The sequence below is a fragment of the Semicossyphus pulcher genome, unplaced genomic scaffold (assembly GCF_022749685.1).
Source record: "Semicossyphus pulcher isolate SPU_LCO1_2020_fin unplaced genomic scaffold, fSemPul1.0.p SCAF_18, whole genome shotgun sequence".
In the NCBI taxonomy this organism is placed as follows: domain Eukaryota; kingdom Metazoa; phylum Chordata; class Actinopteri; order Labriformes; family Labridae; genus Semicossyphus; species Semicossyphus pulcher.
This window is the reverse complement of record NW_027211691.1, coordinates 15,441,953-15,462,139: the sequence shown is the minus strand read 5'-3', so window position 1 is coordinate 15,462,139 and position 20,187 is coordinate 15,441,953. Positions and strand designations below refer to the sequence as shown.

Genomic DNA, 20,187 nt, shown 5'->3' with positions numbered 1-20,187 from the left:
TGTGGCAGTAAAAACACTGCACATTGCACTGACACATACTGTGTGTGCGTGTGACCGCTCACTCGCCCTCTCCATCCCTCCCTCTCCCTCTCCCTCGCAGTCCTCCACAGGCACGCCAGCACCTCCAGGTCCGGAGAGCAAGGCTTTCTGGGGGATCAGAAACAGATGTGCCTCCTGCCCCTCTTCTCTTAACTCGCACAAAAACACACACACACATGCTGGCGCGTACACACACGCTGGCGGCAATTCAGAACCGGCACCAGGACCCAGCCGGAGTGACGGGGCAGCGTGACCCTGAGCTTGACCCCGGCTCGCAGCACCTCAGACAGGAAAGGGACGCAATTGGCTTCAGCTGTGACCCTCCGCCCCCTCTCGCCCGCCTGCCCCCCCTTCTCATTAAGACAAACTGTTTTTTAAGGCAAAGCAGCTTTCACTACCACTAAAGCTAACACCCTGGAGCCCAGAGAGGGGCGGCGGGGAGAGGGGGAAAGAAGCAGGGAAGGTAAAGAACAAGAAACAAATAGAGCGAGAGCGGCGGGGGTACTAAGGAGGTAATAAAAAAAAGAACAAAAGATCAAGGTGAAGGAAAAAGTTAGAGAGAAAAGGGGCAGAGTGTAAGAAAATCCAGAATGAAGGGGAGAAGGGAAAGTCAGGCATATCACTTGCAGCTGTTGTAGGCTTACGCTCCCAGAATCCATTGCAACTTGGAACAGTTTTTCTAATGAGAAAGGGCGGTGTCATGGTTACATTAATATCAAAACATCCAAAACAACAGCTTCAGCTTGGAGAAAGAGGCGCAGAGAGAGAGAAAGAAAGAGAGATGAAGTCAGTTAATAATAATGACAATTAAATAAGTATAATTATAAACAGCACTGAGACGTTTCTGTCTTGGAGACAGACTTCTGAGTGTACAAACAACATATTTGTTTGTTTAGCGATGTACAGCAAAGACAGATGGAAAGAATTAGACTTCCATATAACAGACGCTGTTTTGTATTTTGCTTGCCTCTGCTTTAGTTGTCCTTTCTAATCCATCAACCATCCCCAGAAACACCCACATTTCTCTTCCAATTTTTCTCCATAACAGCGAGCGCTGTTCAGAATCAGTGGAAACTGTGTGTGTGTGTGTGTGTGTGTCTGTCAGGTCGTAATGTCTGCAAAACTACTAAAAAACATTTGCATATTTCATGTTTGGCAACCTGCAACGGCCAAAACCTGAAACTAAAGAAAACAAACTATACAGATCTGTGTGTGTGTGTGTGTGTGTGTGTGTGTGTGTGTGTGTGGGTGTGTGTAAGTGAGAGTGGCAGGGCATGCTGAGGTAGATTAATACCGCTGCTCAGAGGGGGGTTCCTCCATTCACGGCTGACTGATGTGCGTCCCAAATTGATTTATGAAAACGGCCCTTAATCAATTATGTGTGGAGAAAGAGGGAGAGAGAGAGAGAGAGAGAGAAAAGGATAAAAGAAGAAAGAGGGGATCTTGGGGGGGGTTTGGGGAGTGGTAAATAAAGAGGATAGAGAGGATGAATCTGCAAAGGGGGGGAAAGTGTGTGAATGATGCTGCTCTGGTGAGGAATGTGTGTAATGGTCGTCAGTTTGTGCCACAGGTGTCCAACATGGTGGATGTGATGGTTTGTCAGGGAAATATAAAGCTCTGTGGCTGATCCTGATGCGAGAGGCCACTTGTTTAGGCTACACACTGAGCACGCTGTATCCATAGCATCTACAGCATTCATATAACAGGCTAAGCCTTGTGACACAGCGTCATGCAGAGAAAAGGGGAAAGTGGCTACATCACACTAGTCAAGGCAGCATGTATGCAGCAGTGTAATGTAGTTTTTTGAGTGATAATAGCGCATGTTTCAGCCAAGGGGGGTGGCAGTGGGGTAGAGTGAAGCTGCAGTTGTTTAAAAAGCCCTTCTCCTTCCTTGCCCATTGTGCCTGGGACAGGGGTGTGTAGGGGGGAAGTGGGGGGTCAAGCTGAGAGCTCGTTTCTCCTGCCTGTCAGAACTCTATCTGGGATCCAGCCGGAACTAATCAACTCCAATAGGCCTTCCCATTACCCAGGGTGCAATGGGCCACAGGCCGGGGGCTGGCCGGTGGGAAACAGGGAGGAGAACGAAAAGAGCCCCCCCACCCCCTTCACCAGTACCACCACTATCCCTACGCACACATACAAACACTCCATACTCCACCAGCCCGTGCAGCACACACAACACTCCCACTGTTTCACACTGAAGCAATAATAAACACTTGCAATAATATTTTCACAGCAAGCAATAGCCTGCTTCAGATCAGAGCCTCGCACAGCTGTGGAGTACACACACAGGCACCCACTCATATACACACACACACACACACACACACACACACACACGCAAACATATACACCATGCTGATTCTAAAACTTAAGACATTTTAAATGCACTTTGGGCGAGAAAGCAGCAGAATCCCTTCACAAAAAGGCCTTTAAATATGACAAAGAACTGACAGCATTAGAAAGTACTGTAAGTGTACAATGTCCCAGTGGCTAACACAGTGTTTAAACCACTAAGGTATCACAATAGCTTTGATAACTTAATGTATTCTAATTCATTTTAATGCTTGTTTTTGTTTGCCATACCTGCTTTGACAGTTGATAATGCTGTGACGCCACAGTAAGGTCAGGCTATGGTACAAACACTCTGCTGTCCAGCATTATGTGCAGTGCAGTAAAATATGAATAAAGGAAAGTAAGCGAATTGTTTCTCAGGACCCCAAGTTAAGCTACTGTAACACTTTAATATCGCCCTCTAGTGGCACTATAACCAGCTGCGACATTAAAAAAGTGAGGGGGAAAAGGAAAGAAAAAAAACTAAACTTCTCTATGTTTTTTTAAATATACAAAAGAAAAATGGTTATTTGGATTAATGGCGTTTGGCAGTTAATATGCCATATGACTGCTCATTAAACATACATTATCTTAAAATGTAATGATAAATCTATTCCATAAAAGCTTAGGGAAACTGGTGGATCCAACACAGAAAAATAGCAGATAAAATGATTCATGCCTTTGTCTTTTTTGAACTAAACAAGCTCCTCTTCAGGTCGTTCTGGAGTCTAGACCCTCCGACAGAGCCGACACCAGTTTGGACACTATCAAAGGCGATAGTGTGAGCCAGTGTGTGCACAAACTTTAGTGTGTGTGTTTTTCTGAGTGACTTCAGCCTCCTTCACTGAGGTGAAGTGGGGGCAGATTTAAATGAGTAAAGAAAACTATCCCCCCTCCATGCCCCCGCGACACCCCCATGCCATTGTTTGTGTTTGTGTGTTTTAAGCATGCTCCAGTCTCCTTCAGCACATGTATATTTCTGGATTATTTGAGATTTTGCCCAATACTACAAGTTGCATGATGCAGGTATGAATGTGTGGTTGAGGAGTGGTGGAGGTATGCTGATGCGGCAGAGAGGCCCACATAAAGGTGGTGTGGGGAGGGGGACTCACATGGGAACCTTCCTCTGGCCCTGCGATGGAGGGGTGGGGTGGGGGTGGTATTGAGAGGCACTGGGTTGGGGTTAATCTCCATTCACCCCATCCTTCACTCAGCCAGGTCGGGCACAAAAAGCCCCTCGCCTCAACCCCCTGCGTCTCCAAAGTGACCTCTGATTCTGCGTTTATGGCTGCTGTCCCTGGCCCCTTTATACCTCCATTCTATTAATATCTGCAATATTTACTCCATTTGATTTCCCTGCTGGCCATTGTCTTGCCCACACAGCACTTCTGACTGGCTGGAAAACTCAAGTGCTCTCCTTCCTACTTCAGCATCACCCCAGAAACAATAAACCCCTCTGCAAACACTACCTGAAGTGGGAGTGAGACAACTTCTGACCACTTATTTATGGCTTTTCGATGTAGGCCGCAGCAGTAGAATTCAAAGAACACTGTTACAGGGACACCTTGTGGTCAAGATGCATCACATGTAACCACAATAACCCATGTTCCAAATCCAGCTGTGGAAGTCTGTTGTGGTAAGTTACAACCCTCTTTCTTAACCCGCTATTTTTGTATATCTACACTAGCTGTAATAATAATAACAATAAAAAACTTAAATAACAAATTGATGTATAGATGCACATATGTGTACATGTAGATGCATGTATGTGTGTTATATAAGCTGGTCATAGGTTTTACGTAAAGGTAAAAGAAGCATTCAAATAAATGTAGTGGAGTCAATAGTAAAACAATTCACTCTGAAATGTATGATGAAAATTAAAGTTCTCAAGTTAAGGACAAAGTAACTGTACAAGGTTACTTTCCACCACTAAACCGACACAATTCCAGCTTTTGATTGAATTCATTTCAGTCATATTTACACTATGAAGACTACAGATTCAAATAATATTTAATCTCACTGCAATGAAATGCCTAATACTTTGAATAAACTAGAAGAAAGAAATTTTATACATGTACATTTTATTTTCTGAACTTCCTAACTTTTGTTGTAATGTCAAGCTGTTTCCATGAAGCCTGATGTTAAATCTCTATAACTTGAAGGTATTGTAATTATAGTGGTAGGGACATGTGCCCCTTCCAAATTCTTAACCCTTGAATGAAACGTCGAAGTACGCTTGCGCACGAAAAACTAGGCCGACTCCGATCTGATATTTTTACAATTCAAACTCCCAGCAGCAACTCCTTCGAAGCGAAAACCCCCGATAAACAATTCGTTTTCTCGGAGGAAAACCTTACCTCTGGGAATTCAAAGACCGTGCGTTATGATTGGGAGAGCCCTGTGTGTACGGGGTAAAAGTAGTCGGTGTGATTTTTGCATTGGTTATAAAAATCTCTAACCGTCTTGCCCACGCGTTCTTTCTGATCTCGTTACTTGCCCAAGTGCACCGCAGGTTATATATTTCGGATGATTTTTCTTCTGAGTTGTTGTCAGATTTTGTCCTGGTGTGATCTGATTTCCAAGCACGTTTCAGATTGAATTTCAGAAGGTGTTGGTTAACATGTCTGCCTTTTGTGTTTGTTTTGCTTTAAAAAGAAAAAATCTACAGCAGCTTAACATTTTAAAATGTCAACATTCCATGACGCAGGCGATCGTAATGTCATGACGTCATTGCTGCTCTTGGAAGGCACATCAAGGGGCACATCAAGGGGCACATCAAAGGCATATGAATCATGACGTCATTGTTTAGAATAAGAAAGTTTACATTAACTCTGGATTCTCTTATTTGAAGGATTGTCAGAGGAATAACACAGGGAGATAATAACTCATAAATAATTATATATATGTATGTATATATATATATATAACATTTTATTGTAGCTAAATTGATTTACTGCTAAATTCTGTCTGTGAACAACTTCATTGCTAATCAAAAATGTCTCGAGAAAATCGTAAAGCTGCCTTCAGGACACGTCGCCATCAGGTGCCAGAGTTGGCAGAGGCACCTGAGGCTCAGAGCATTCAAGAGCAGTTAAGGGCTCTAGAGTTGGAGTTAAAATATACAAAGGCCAAGAGGACCCACCTCTTAATAAAAGTGAAAAACAATCAAGAAAATAAAAAACGGCTTCACTTCCAGAGGACGTACATCTCAGAATTGGAAGCAAGGGTACAGCATATGGCTAACCTCAACGAAGCTCAGTTAGAAGCACATGAGTCACTTAATAAGGCATACCAAGCAGAAATTCAACAGCTTAGGGAAGCATTGTGTGACCTTAAGCACTGTGTTGAGAAGGCTCAGCAAGGCCACAGTGATAAGGACATGCTATTACAAAGGGCAGCTGAACTGAAAGAAAAAATGCAGGCCAACAATGAAAACCTATTGGTGGAAGTTCATGATCTGCTGGAAAGTAAGACCTCTCTGTACTATCAGAATAGCACCATCAGTGCCGAACTGTCCCAGCTTAAATGTGTGACAGAGGAAATTCAGGCAGAAAAAGAAAATCTGGTTGCAGAAGTTCATGATCTGAGGGATGAGAACAACAGGATGAAGAAGTCCCTCCAATCAAAGGTTGGGGCGCTTGAGTGTGCCTTAGAAGATGTGAGTGCTAAGGAATCCACGCTACAGGAGTTGCTCAACGAGAAGACAGAGATTGAGGAACAAAGGAGGAAAATGGACAGCTGCATAAGAAATCTAGAGGTGGACAAGTTAGCTTTAAGTGAGGAGAAAAAACACATGATTGCTGAGCTTGCACATCTTCAATCTTTAAATACAAGTCTTAAGGAAGCAGTGCATGCACGTGAGTGTCAACTCCGAGAAGCGCAGGAAGTCAACAGGGATAGAAATGAGGTGGAAAAATATCTGAACTATGCCGAATCTTTGATTGAGAAAAAACAGGCAGAGATCGAAAGGTTGAGGCAGGAATTAGAAGATGTGAGTGCTAAGGAATCCACGCTACAGGAGTTGGTCAACGAGAAGACAGAGATTGAGGAACAAAGGAGGAAAATGGACAGCTGCATAAGAAATCTAGAGGTGGACAAGTTAGCTTTAACTGAGGAGAAAAAACACATGATTGCTGAGCTTGCACATCTTGAATCTTTAAATACAAGTCTTAAGGAAGCAGTGCATGCACGTGAGTGTCAACTCCGAGAAGCGCAGGAAGTCAACAGGGATAGCAATGAGGCGGCAAAATATCTGAACGATGCCGTATCTTTGATTGAGAAAAAAGAGGCAGAGATCGAAAGGTTGAGGCAGGAATTGCATGCTCTTCAGGAAAAGGAAGAATTTCTGGATAAGAACAATGAGGGTCTGGCAAATGAGCTGGCTCGACATGAGTCTCTGACAAAGGGACTAAAAGATGACAATGGACACCTGAAGTTAGTTGTACAACAACTTCAGTACCAGCTGGAGGACAGCAAGCAAATAATCTCCAACAACAATGAGCTAATGGCAAAGCACAACAGGGAAATTGGCGTTAAGCAGGAAATGATAGATGAGCTTTACGACCACATGACCGATTTAAAACAATCACTCTGTCAGCTTAAAGAAGAGCTACAGATGAGGCAGGAGGAGGAGATATTTGGTGGCACAGACAATTTTGCCGAGGAATCTAGAAAGGCTGAACATACAGAACAACTTGACTCACCTCAGGACCTGACAGGTGAGAGCCTCCTGGAGACGACAACCGAGGAGCAGAGAGATGAGAAAGCAACGGTCTCAAATCTTTTGTCTGAGGTGGAAACATTCAGGGAGGAACATAAAAGATACATAAGAAATCTAGAGGAGGAGAAAATAGCTGCACATGAGAGGAATGAACAAGTGACTGCTGATCTGGTACGCGTTGAATCTCAGAGAGAACATCTTAGGCAAGAAGTGCACACCCTTAAGTGTCAACTAAGCGTAGCGCAGAAAATCAACAAGGATAGCAATGAGGTGATGCAGAACCTGAAGTTTGCTGAATCTTTGATTGAGAAAAAACAGGCTGAGATCAAAACGTTGAGGCAGGAATTGCATGCTCTTCAGGAAAAGGAAATAATTCTGGATATGAACAATGAAAGTCTTAAAAATGAGCTTGCTCAACTTGAGTCTCTGACAAAGGGACTAAAAGATGATATTGGACACCTGAAGTTAGTTGTACAAGAACTTCAGTACCAGCTGGAGGACAGCAAGCAAATAATCTCAAACAACAATGAGCTAATGGCAAAGCAGAAGAGCCAAATTGGTGATAAGCAGGAAATTATAGATGAGCTTTACACCCATAATTCAGATTTGAAACAATCAATCCATCATCTTAAAGAACAGCTAGAAACGAGGCAGGAGGAGGAGATATTAGCTGGAATCGACAATTTGTCAGAGGAATCTAGGAGGGCTGAACTTACAGAACAACCTGAGTCACCTCCGAATCAGACAGGTGAGCGCCTCCTGGAGACAACAACCGAGGAGCAGAGAGATGAGAAAGCAACGGTCTCAAATCTTTTGTCTGAGGTGGAAACATTCAGGGAGGAACATGAAAGATACATAAGAAATCTAGAGGAGGAGAAAATAGCTGCACATGAGAGGAATGAACAAGTGACTGCTGATCTGGTACGCGTTGAATCTCAGAGAGAACATCTTAGGCAAGAAGTGCACACCCTTAAGTGTCAACTAAGCGTAGCGCAGAAAATCAACAAGGATAGCAATGAGGTGATGCAGAACCTGAAGTTTGCTGAATCTTTGATTGAGAAAAAACAGGCTGAGATCAAAACGTTGAGGCAGGAATTGCATGCTCTTCAGGAAAAGGAAATAATTCTGGATATGAACAATGAAAGTCTTAAAAATGAGCTTGCTCAACTTGAGTCTCTGACAAAGGGACTAAAAGATGATATTGGACACCTGAAGTTAGTTGTACAAGAACTTCAGTACCAGCTGGAGGACAGCAAGCAAATAATCTCCAACAAAAATGAGCTAATGGCAAAGCAGAAGAGCGAAATTGGTGATAAGCAGGAAATTATAGATGAGCTTTACACCCATAATTCAGATTTGAAACAATCAATCCATCATCTCAAAGAACAGCTAGAAACGAGGCAGGAGGAGGAGATGTTAGCTGGCATCGCTAATTTGCCAGAGGAATCTAGGAGGGCTGAACTTACAGAACAACCTGAGTCACCTCCGAATCAGACAGGTGAGCGCCTCCTGGAGACGACAACCGAGGAGCAGAGAGATGAGAAAGCAACGGTCTCAAATCTTTTGTCTGAGTTTGAACAACTCAGGGAGGATCATGAAAGATTCACAAGAAATCTAGAGGAGAAAATAGCTGCACAACAGCAGCTGGAGACTCCTGCTGCTGAGATTCAGCCGCAAAGTATGTGGCGTCGCTGTGCTAAAGGTCTCCTGAAAGTAGGTATGTATGCTGGTTTTGTCAGTGCAAGTACACTTATTCCACTGGGTATCCTGTACAGCAATATTACTGTTAGTTCAGATCCTAGCTGCAACCCGTTTGACTGTAGCTCCGGCCTGTTGCCGCCCTTCTGCACCATGGACAACACAGGACGGCCCTTCTAAGTGGGACAAGCTACTTCCTTTATCTATCATATATCTCCATGTCGATTGTGGGTTTTCTCCAGGTGCTCTGGTTTCCTCCAATAGTTAAACAATACTAAAAAAAAAAAACATAGATGACATGTGAGGTATATATCCTGCTGGCTGACTGGACTGACAGGGTGGCATGGCGGGGCAGTGGTTAGCATTGTCACCTCACAGGAAGAAGGCCTTTCTGTGTGGAGTTTGCATGTTCAACCTAAAGATGTATTCTTATATAGTGAAGCATTGATTAACAATACATTGTACTTCAAGTTGTTCCTGATTCATTCCTCACTTGTTTTATTATTTATTAATCTTTAACGTTTCACTAGTGAATCTATCGACTATGTGTCTGAATTAAAGTAAAAGTATAACATTTTATAACGTTTCTCTGGCCGGGAGTCTGATGGCCTGGAATTATGCAATCTGCAGCAGAGCATACTGATGATGATGCAAGTATAAACTACAACGCAATAAATAATAAAGATGAATAATAATAGAAAAATATAAGATAAAATTAATTAATTAATTAATTAAGAAATGCACATTTTACTTACATAATGTCAAAGCATTCTCTATTTAAAGAAAGTAAGAAACAACAGTCAACATGCAGTTACATATGTTATACTCTCACTTGGCTCTTACAAACTATTTTTCTCAGTTTTGCAGACTGTAATCACAAATTAAACAATTTTTACTTGGGACAGATTTGTTTGAGCCTTGGAAATATTTTACAATTATTTTTTATACATATATGCACAATCAACTTAACAATGCACATGTATAATGGCACTTGCACTTCGGTAGAGATATTTGCACTTTATTGGATTCGCACACAACATTGTTTATACATCACGCCAGCTCCGCCTGAAAGGGAGATAGTCAGGATCCTGAATAGAGGGAGATTGGACATGGTGTATCACTTTGTTAGTATTTGGTGGAACATGTGCCATAATTACTGTGGCTTACATGTGTAGAATATAGTGCCATAAGTGTGTGCATGTAGTTGAGTCATTGTGTACAGTATGAAACATTAAACTGTCCTCTGTGCTCCAGGGTTTTTGGCCAGAAGGCTTCCCCGGGGGCCAGACACCTCTTTATAGTTCCAGGAGGGACTATATCGGTGAGAGATGTCTTGTGTAGATGGTGGAAAGCTTAATCTTTGTTTGGAGTAGGAGTGGGTGTATTAAAATATTGCATGGGGGTTAGGAGTTAGCAGTGTGTTAAAGGTTGAATATGGAGAGTGAACAGAAAAAACACCACCTATTGACCAGAGATAGGAGTCACAACAACAGATAAAGTAATTCCTGCAGTCGGTTGCCAGACCCATTGCTAAGGACGCCACTCTGATCAGAGTAGCACAGAGAAGAACTATGCAGGGTATTTATCTTGTGTTTCATTTTTACCTTCATTAAACAGCTTCAGACTAATTGTGATGGTTACAGGGAGAGTGGAGGCTCCTTCCATATCGTGGCTAAAAACCAAACCTGCGATCAGGGCCTTGGAACCGGGCGGTGTCACAGACAGTCGCTCTGGCCACAGGCTCAGCTCTCTCGTCTCTTTCAGGGCTCATCAATGGAATAACATCTTGTAATCCATCCATCAATCCTGTGTGGCATGTAGCTGTGGAGGATGGAGAAAACAGAAGTTTAATTAATGATAGAACAGTAAAATGTAATTTCAAATGAATTATTCAGTATAATTTAGTGAGTCATCATTTGCATACTACCAATGCCTTTAGTGCCCACACACTCACACACAACATAAACAGCCTGTCTTAGTTAAAAAGCCCACTCACCACGGCAAGGTGCAGGCCAAGAGTGGGAACACAAGACCAAAGACAGACAAGACAAACCCTGACAAGACCACAAAAAGAATAAAGACACCGACCCTCAGTTTGATTAGACTTTATTTATTTATTATTATTATTATTATTATTATGTCATAAAAGAAAACAACATGAACTTCGATAATTAATCAAATAAAGAACCACTTTTTTTTGTTCTGCCTAAACTATTGGCAGTTTTACTAATGAGAATAGTGAAAATAACAACTTGAAAAATAGTTTATTACACAGTAATATTTCCATAGCTCTAACAACATCTTACAGTACATTTTTAATTAACAATCAAAAACACAACCATTTGTATAAACATTTTATTTATTTATTTATTATTATTATTTTTTTTTTTTTACAATTTTATTACATTTTTTTATGACAAGACAAATTTCAAAACATCTGCTTCAACATTTGGGCAGAGTGGGTAATCGTGGTCAGACTGGGGTGGTTCAACAGGTTTCAGGTCAAACCTATGCATGGTGTTTACTGATGCAGGTGTTGCCCCCAAGTTGTTAGTGTCATCCATAAGGAGACAGTTTCCTGTTCCAGTTTTGACTTGATGCTTAACCAGAAGACGCTTGTAAGCAGAAGTGAATTGTGTGGAAGTGGGATTGTTGTTGAATCCACCACGTGCTCTGACAGCGGAAAAGAAAAGCTCGAGGTGATCTTGGCTGAACTTGTATGTAAGGAGATATCGACATGGGGCACCTGGCTTTTCCACCAGGTCTTGGAAAATGTTTCGCACACTTCTTGAACTGGCGATAAAGCCAATGATGCATGTCCGTCGCTTCCCAGCATGTAAAGGCACTCCTTTGGCATCTTTGAGATCCAGAAGCAGTTTTTCTGCTTTCAGCAGGATTTTTTCTGTGCGCTCTTTGTTTGTTGTCCTCATTGGGGCTTTGTATCCCTTACCCAGAGGGTTCCTGCTGTTGAGAACATCAAAAGCAGCATCAATGGTTCTCAAGAAGTCCACTGTTTCTTCACATCCTCTGAACTGTGGCAAATGCAGGTGTTTGTTGCAGTACTCCAGAGCATCAGCTACACTGCTGCTGAAAACTTGAGTTGCAAGTTTTACCTTCATCTTCTGTCTCTCCCACCGTATATGTGCCATCTTTAGCTTGTTACCTAATCTCAGTCCTTCTGCCTCTTGAAGTTTGTTTAGCTCCACAATGTACTGCCACTTGATTTTACCTGATGGCGTTTGTAGTGAAGCTGCATCAGCCAGTGTGTTCCTGAGCAGCTTCATCATGTGGCACACATCCAAAACCACATGGACAACTTGCGAGGTATCAGCAGGATTAGGAAAGGGCCTCATTGAATTAACATCTAAATTAGCGCCTAGTGCTCTTAACATGGCAAAATGGCAAGATGGTCCATCGCATGTCAAAGACACTGTACGAACCCCAGCAATGTGAAGTCGTTGGAGGCATTCGCTGATGATGTTTGCGCGCTCCTCCCCAGTCAGTGCATCGACAAGGAAATATGCCACAGGGATTTTCCAAGATTGATCAACAGCAACAGCCATGAGAACCAATGCATCTCTTGCTGCTGGCAAGCTGTCATCAACTGTGCCACAGCCAAGATCTACATATCCGTGAAATTCCCCTGCAGAATATTCCACATGCTTTCTGATGGCCATTTCATCCATCATCAAGGCACAAATTGTTTCTTTGCCCTCTTTTTTCCTGTCCTGTACATGCGCCTGTAATGCACAAAACGATGCTTTGGTAAATCCTGGGTCTGCAGAGATGTTACTGTACCAGGTCCGTATGGTATCTGGATGGGGCAAAGCGAGGTCAAAACATTCACGCACATAAGCATAAGCTTTGGCAGAATAGAAGTGCAGAGTCATTGCAAATGATCGTAATTCATCTGACACTTTGGACCTCTTTCCATGCTCCACTCTGGTGAGGATTTCCTTAGGAACTCCAATAAAGGAATTCTCTAACATCTCTTCACATCCAGAAGAAATCAGGCTTTTCTGCTTCAGGACGCTGATGACCTCTGCCAGGGAATCTACTCTTTGCTTGAGTCTTTTGGTTTTTTCTTTTTCCAATTTCAATTTTTTTCGACAACTTTCTAATTTTTCCTCCATTGAAAACAATTGAGTCTCTAATTGACGTTTTAGTGATTTTGGGGATTCCCTCACACTATAGTTGTGCTCTGTGGTTGTTGTTTCCACTGACACACTTGTGTCTTGAATTTGTTCTTCTATTTCCTCTGTGATACTTTCTACTGGTTTTGCAGTGTAATTGTGATGCAGAACATCAGACACAATATGGCTTTCAGATGAATCCTGTATCACAATGACACTGTCTTTATCCAAGACCTCTGCCACATTTTCTGTGTGTTTTTTTGCGTAACAGTGATCAGTGACGTGTGTCTGTGTTAAAGTGTCTGTGTGATAAACACTTACCTTGTGGGGGACTGACAATCTCTTACCTTCCAGGGAGTAGTCAAAGATTGTGGGGACAGCTGTTGAAGTGAGGCACTTTCCTCCACCGCTCAAAATGAAGCACTCCTCTTCAAAGTGCAGAGCACACAGCCTGGAGTTTTCATTGGGTGTCCAAGTGTTCCGCCTCACGTTGTCCACCCAGTGTAGCAGCCTCTTAACGTCACCCAAAGGAAATCTGTAAAACCAGAAAATGCTATTAAGTGTGTGTAAATGTCATGGTTTGTCTCTAGTTACTTTTTTTATTTTGAAGTTCCTGTGTCTTGTCTTCCTATGCACCCCAGGGGTCCGTTTCAGAAAGCGGGTTTCGTGAAAACCCCGAGTTTGTTATCCCTGAAATGAGGGAAACCTCGGGTTTGCAGTTTCAGAAAGAGAGGTAAATTTAACTCTGAGTTGGTTACTATGGTAACTGAGTCTGTGAACCTAACCTGGTCGCGAGCAGGTTTTCTTCAGGAAACTCAGAGTTTTGCTGTCTCCTCCCTCTAGGCTGTAAAACCCTCATTCTACTTCCTAATTCATTCAGCCCGTATCGCACGCGTCTTAGAGTGATTACCGAAAAATTAAAAAAACGTTTGTCTGTGTGACGAAGAACATCATTATTTGCGACCATGGCATGTCCATTTGTCGACGACATAGCTGACGACTTCCCCGTAGGAATTGAACCCTCGTTGGGACAGGATGATAGGACCCCGATTAGATGTCTTTTCATTTCCGAACCGTTACGAACGAAGCGTTACCGTTTTTCTTTACAGTCACTGCGTCATATGCACACTCTTCTGCAGCCGCACATCACAAATGTCACCCACCGTGGACAAGCACTCACATCTGTGCAAATTCTTTGTGTTGCCTTACGTTTTTTTGCGAATGGAAGTTTTCTTTATTGGGGATGCAGAGCACCTCCACAAAGCCACTGTCTGCAGGGTAGTGAGGAAAGTGTGTCTGGCTCTGAGACGTTTTTTGCACATTTTTGTTAAATTCCCTGGCCACAAACCTCTGAGAGCCATGAAGGAGGAATTCCACAGGATTGCAGGTAAACGATGTAGAAATCTGTTTTAAAGAATGATAATATTGTGTACTGTTAATGACATGTTGCTGTGACCTCAGACTAGGATTACTAATTTCAGTTTATTCTAGGATTTTCCAATGTGATTGGTTGTGTCGATGGAACCCATATTCCCATCAGGGCTCCCTCTGAAAATAAGGGAGACTATGTAAATAGAAAGTCCATCCACAGCATTGTGCCGGTAGATATGACCACTGTGTCAAAATGTGAAAGACTGCATCACAATCCTGCAACTAACATCTGTCATTCTCTGCACTGTCAAGATCATATATGATGCTCCACACCTCATAACAAATGTGGAGGCCAAGTGGCCCGGATCTGTGCATGACTCATGGGTATACCGTGAGTCTACTGTAAGCCACAGAATGGAACGTGGTAAGTAGCCTAGAGCTTTGTTCAATATAATTCACTTGTTTCTCTCCTTTGACACACTCAAAGGGTCTCACTCATGAAACGTGAGCAGAACGAATTTGTGTGTAAACTGTTCGCAGACGGAAATGTACGTGCATCTCCGCATTCATCAATATTTTAGTAGCTCCGATCTTTTCGTAGCTACTAACAAAATCTACACATGCTGCTGACCACGCGTAGTGCTTGTGTAAATTTAAGAATGCACATAATTAATGCTTGTCACTATTGGAAATTACAATTTTAATTTATATTGTGCTCTGGTATGTACACAATACGCAAATGCCTTTGAAACACGTGATATAGCCTAAACATGACAAACGATTAAAAATAGAACACATTTAGTTTAATTAGTTGGCAATTGGCAGGTTTAAGATCCAGATTAGGTTCATGATTGTGAATTATCTAATCGACTCACTAGATTACACGTTCTTTCTACATGTTGAATGATGATAATAAAAATATAGGCTAATAATAAAATCACAAAAAGGATGTAAACCATTACCATATCTGGGTCAGTCAGGTGGTGTCAATTCTAATTAAACCTCCCACAGTATAAAAGGCCTTCAGTCTTAGTTAATGGTAACAATGGCTGAACTTGCACTCTTGCATGATTTGGCGCAAGGCGCTATTTGGAGAGAGAGGTATTTCAGGGATCGGGCAGATATGTTGGCTGAGAGTGATGAATGGTTGATTAGTCGTTTCAGACTACCGAGACCAATTCTGTTGCATTTATGCAACATTTTGGAGCCTAATCTGACAAGGCCAACAAAACGCAGCCATGCCATCCCTGCACATCTACGGGTACTATCTGTGCTTGGTTTCCTAGCCACAGGGACCTTCCAACGGGAGATAGGTGACAGGTCCGGCATTTCTCAACCATCTATGAGCCGCATCCTCCCTGCAGTGCTGAACGGTATTATAAAAGGAATGCCAGAGTATATACAATTTCCCTATGGCGCACAACGGCAGGTAGAAGTGATGCAGGGATTCAGGCTCCATCTGGTGATGCATTTGCTTACATAAACTGGAAAAACTTTCATTCCGTGAATGTGCAACTGATCTGTGATGCAAAGTGTGTGTTGTTAAACGTTGTGGCACGGTGGCCTGGTGGGACGCATGACGCATTCATCTTGAAAATAAAATGTGTTTTCTTAAGTCCACTTAACCCAAAATAATTTCTATCTCCGCTTCGGAAAAATTCTTTTTTCTTTCTCTCTCTTTCTTTGTTTGCGCCATGACTGACAGGTCGACTGGTTGCATCTACACCTCCTTATATGGTGGTCATTGGCAATTCGTGGCTGGGGATTTATGCTAATAGCTGATTACCGGGAGCGCGCTGTCACTTTACGATGGATTGGCATTCATGATCATACACACGTGTTTACGATCAGATCTGAGTTTCTCGCGGTGTTCATGAATCCGGAGTAGGTTTTTAGTGGCGTAGGCTTTTATGTGCAAATCTACACACAAATGTACTAACATTTCATGAATGAGACCCAAAGTATCCACTATACATTACATACTTTACAGGACGGCTTTCTGCTGGGTGACAGGGGGTACCCATGCTGGCCAACATTGTTGACCCCTTACCCTGACCCTGAGCCAGGCCCCCAGCAGCGCTTCAATGTGGCCCACAGCAGGACGAGAGCTCGGGTGGAGATGACCATAGGCCTGTTGAAAGCCCGTTTCCAGTGCCTACGTCACCTCAGGGTAACTCCTGAGAGGGCCTGCGACATTATTGTGGCATGTGTTGTTCTCCATAATATTGCCACAATTAGAGGAGAGCAACACCCTGCCCTAAATAGAGGCTCAAGACCCCATCCCTGCAGCTGACATGCAGGATGGAAGGGCAGTCGGAGATGTCATCTGCCACAATCATTTCGCTGTCTAAGACACGTTTTTTTTTTTCCTTTTAGTTCTTTAACATGTCTTACCTTATTTAGATCATACATACTTTAAAGTCTTATACTTCTTAACTTCCAACCGCTCAGCCATTGTTCATATGTTTGACCTTTGACCCATTTACACAGTGCTTCTCAGATGAGGCCTGCGTAGTTTCTTTGTGGGTTATTTGTATTTTGTTTTAAAAAGATGTCTCAGAAGCAGAATTTAAATGTATTGAGGCCTAATAAATGAACTGTATGTGAAATCAGCATCATGTGAGGGATAAAGCGGCTCAAAAACTGCCACTGAATGATATTTACTTTAATATTTTAAATATGACTGAAGTGAGGTTCAGACATGAGCCCATTTTTCCTAAGGCTTACCTGTTTGAATGATGTTCTTATACTTCATTGTTAGCTGCTTCCATGTGCGTTTTGGTCCCACTGGATTGCACCTAAATTAATATAAATTTTAGCTTCTATTCAGTGATTAAATATTTAATTAATACACCAATTCAAACTTGCGCATTCACTCGAACAGCGATTTCTTCCCACGCCGCTTCTCTCTCTCTTGCAGCTGCAGTCGAGCTCCACTGGTGTGACGTAGGAGGACCTCTTTTTGTGTACCGTTGCCATGGTGAATCGTGGTATCGGGGCTCCATTAATGCTGGCTTTTTATAGTCAGCGTGCACGCACTTAACTCCGGCTGAACCTACTCAGAGTTGATTGAACTAACTCTGATCAGCTGTTCTGGAATCGAAAACTCAGAGTTTCCTATCTCAGAGTAGATCAACTCAGAGTTCAGGGTTAGACTCAGGGTTTGTTGAACCTCCTTTCTGAAACAGACCCCTGATTTTTCACATACTGTTATTAGTGGGAATGCTGTTCAGCATTCACACTATTGTTATTCAGTTCTTTATTATTTTTCTTCTTCTTATTATTCTACTTCCGTACGATTTTTTAACTTCTGCATACTTTCAGCTACAGAAACCGTTCAACTATTAAAATGTTGAGTTGAGTTTATCTCGAAAACAATCAACCTCATAAAATTACATAATAAAAGAAAATACAAATATAAACAGTTAAATCTTACCGTCAATATAAACAAAACAAAAAAACACAACAAAAGGGTTCAAGAAGGAGCAGAAAGAAGCAGATGCTTATCTAATCCTGCCCCTTCCTCACAATATTATAAATAAAAAACTTTTATCAACCTAAAATAAAAATAAATATAGATATAATAATAATAATAATAATAATAAACTATGCATAAAAATAAATGAAATCAATTCATTAACTAATTATAATTATAGAGCTCCTTAATTTTGTACTCATTAATGAGTTTTTCTTTATTTCTCTTCTTGAACTGTACAATGTTCTTACTTCTTTTGGTTTCTTCCTCCAAAGTATTCCACAGGGTTACCCCATAAACTGAAACGCACAAGCGTTTAAGAGTAGTGCGGACATAAGGCTGCTTTAAATGAAGTTTTCCTATTAAATTATATCCTCCCTCTCTATCCATAAACATATTTTGAAAGTTACCTGGTAGTACTTTGTTACTCGCTTTATACATAAGCTGTGCTGTTCTAAATTTGACTAAATCCATAAATTTAAAGGTTTGTGACAATAAAAATAGTTGATTAGTGAGCTCACGATACCCAGCATGATTTACTGTCCTTATTGCTCTTTTTTGCAGTATACATATTGTGACAACCCTGAGGTTGTCTTGATCAGTGGGTGTGGTTGTTTCTTATTCTGTGTTGTTCCCAGGTTGACTGCAGGTGGGGGAAGATTCATCAGAGTCATCAAGGCTGATTCAACACACCTGATCTCAGCTGATCGAGCTGCATTTAGGAAGGCTGCCGACCATGCGCTCACTCTCTCTCATCCTTCACCATGTGACAGCCAGGAACACTGCAGCTCACCAAATGAACTTTCAGTTTTATCCTTATTTTACACACACATCATGATACACTCAACCATATACTCTTGATATTACTGATAGTACAGACATTACATGTCTGTTCTGTTTTGTTAGTTACTTTACTGTGTGGCCAAATAAATATTTTCTGAAAGGTGAATAGTTTGTTGACAATCTTGTAACAATATCTTTTGTAGGGTGGTCTTGTAAGTATTACCCCATACTTCCACACAATAGAGTAGATATGGTAATATAAGTGCGCAATACAGAGTATGAAGTGTTACCTGATTAAAATGTGTCTTGCTTTACCCAATATTCCAATGCTTCTTGAAATCTTGGTGCACAGAAATTTTATATGGGGCTTCCAGCAGAGCTTATGGTCTATTATAACCCCTAAAAACTTTTCATACACTCTTTCTATTACCACATTCTCAATTTTCACTTCAATATTTGCATTTATTTGCTTTATTTTTTCCATCTTTTTGAGCAATATCTCATGGTCAGTTGTATCAAATGCTTTTTTTTAGATCTATGAATATTCTGACGGCATATTTTCTATTTTCTATACATCCTGTTAATTCCTTCACTAATTCCATTAAAGCCATATAAGTCGATCTGTCTGCTCTAAAACCATACTGACTGTCCATTAGCAAGTTATACTTTTCAATAAAATTGTCAAGTCTTGACACAAAGAGTTTTCTAGTAATTTTGAGAACTGAGGAAGTAAGGAAAGCGGTCTATAGTTGTTGTAAAGATGTTTGTCATCAGCTTTATATAATGACTTTGGCAACTTTAATTCTATCTGGGAATATACTTTTTTTAAATGATGAATTACATATATGCGTTAGTGGATCAAGGATTCCATCTATTAATTTCTTTACCAGAGTCATATCAATATCATTCCAGTCTGTGGACGTTTTATTCTTACACTTATTTACAATATCGATAATTTCCTTTTTTTCTGCAGTTCCCAAAGTAATTGAATTTGGGTTTCTCTCTACACAGTCCTCATTAGCAGATCTCTTCCCTGTATAACTTAATTTATTGCTAGTTTTGGTCTCACATTTACAAAGAAGTTGTTGAATCCGTCAAGTACTACTCGTACTCAAGTGCCCTCCTTCCTACTTCAGCATCACCCCAGAAACAATAAAACCCTCTGCAAACAGTACCTGAAGTGGGAGTGAGACAACTTCTGACCACTTATTAATCGCTTTTCGATGTAGGCTGCAGCAGTAGAATTCAAAGAACACTGTTACAGGGACACCTTGTGGTCAAGATGCATCACATGTAACCAAAATAACCCATGTTCCAATTCCAGCTGTGGAAGTCTGTTGTGGTAAGTTACAACCCTCTTTCTTAACATGCTATTTTTGGATATCTTCACCAGCTGTACTAATAATGACAACAATAAAAAACTGAAATAACAAATCGATGTATAGATGCACATATGTTTACATGTAGATGCATGTATGTGTGTGTGTTATATAAGCTGGTCATAGGTTTTACGTAAAGGTAAAAGAAGCATTCAAATAAATGTAGTGGAGTCAATAGTAAAACAATTCACTCTGAAATGTATGATGAGAATTAAAGTTCTCAAGTTAAGTACAAAGTAACTATGTAAATGTACA

The 20,187-nt window shown here is 41.4% G+C and overlaps 1 protein-coding gene across 1 annotated transcript; it reads left to right on the top strand.

Annotated features, from left to right (window-relative positions):
* The first annotated feature begins 5,788 nt into the window (after positions 1 to 5,788).
* Positions 5,789 to 8,971, top strand: LOC138596274 (myosin-11-like). The gene has a single exon (XM_069667900.1). It carries the CDS (start codon positions 5,789 to 5,791, stop codon positions 8,969 to 8,971), a length of 3,183 nt encoding a protein of 1,060 aa, XP_069524001.1.
* Positions 8,972 to 20,187: the final 11,216 nt, after the last annotated feature.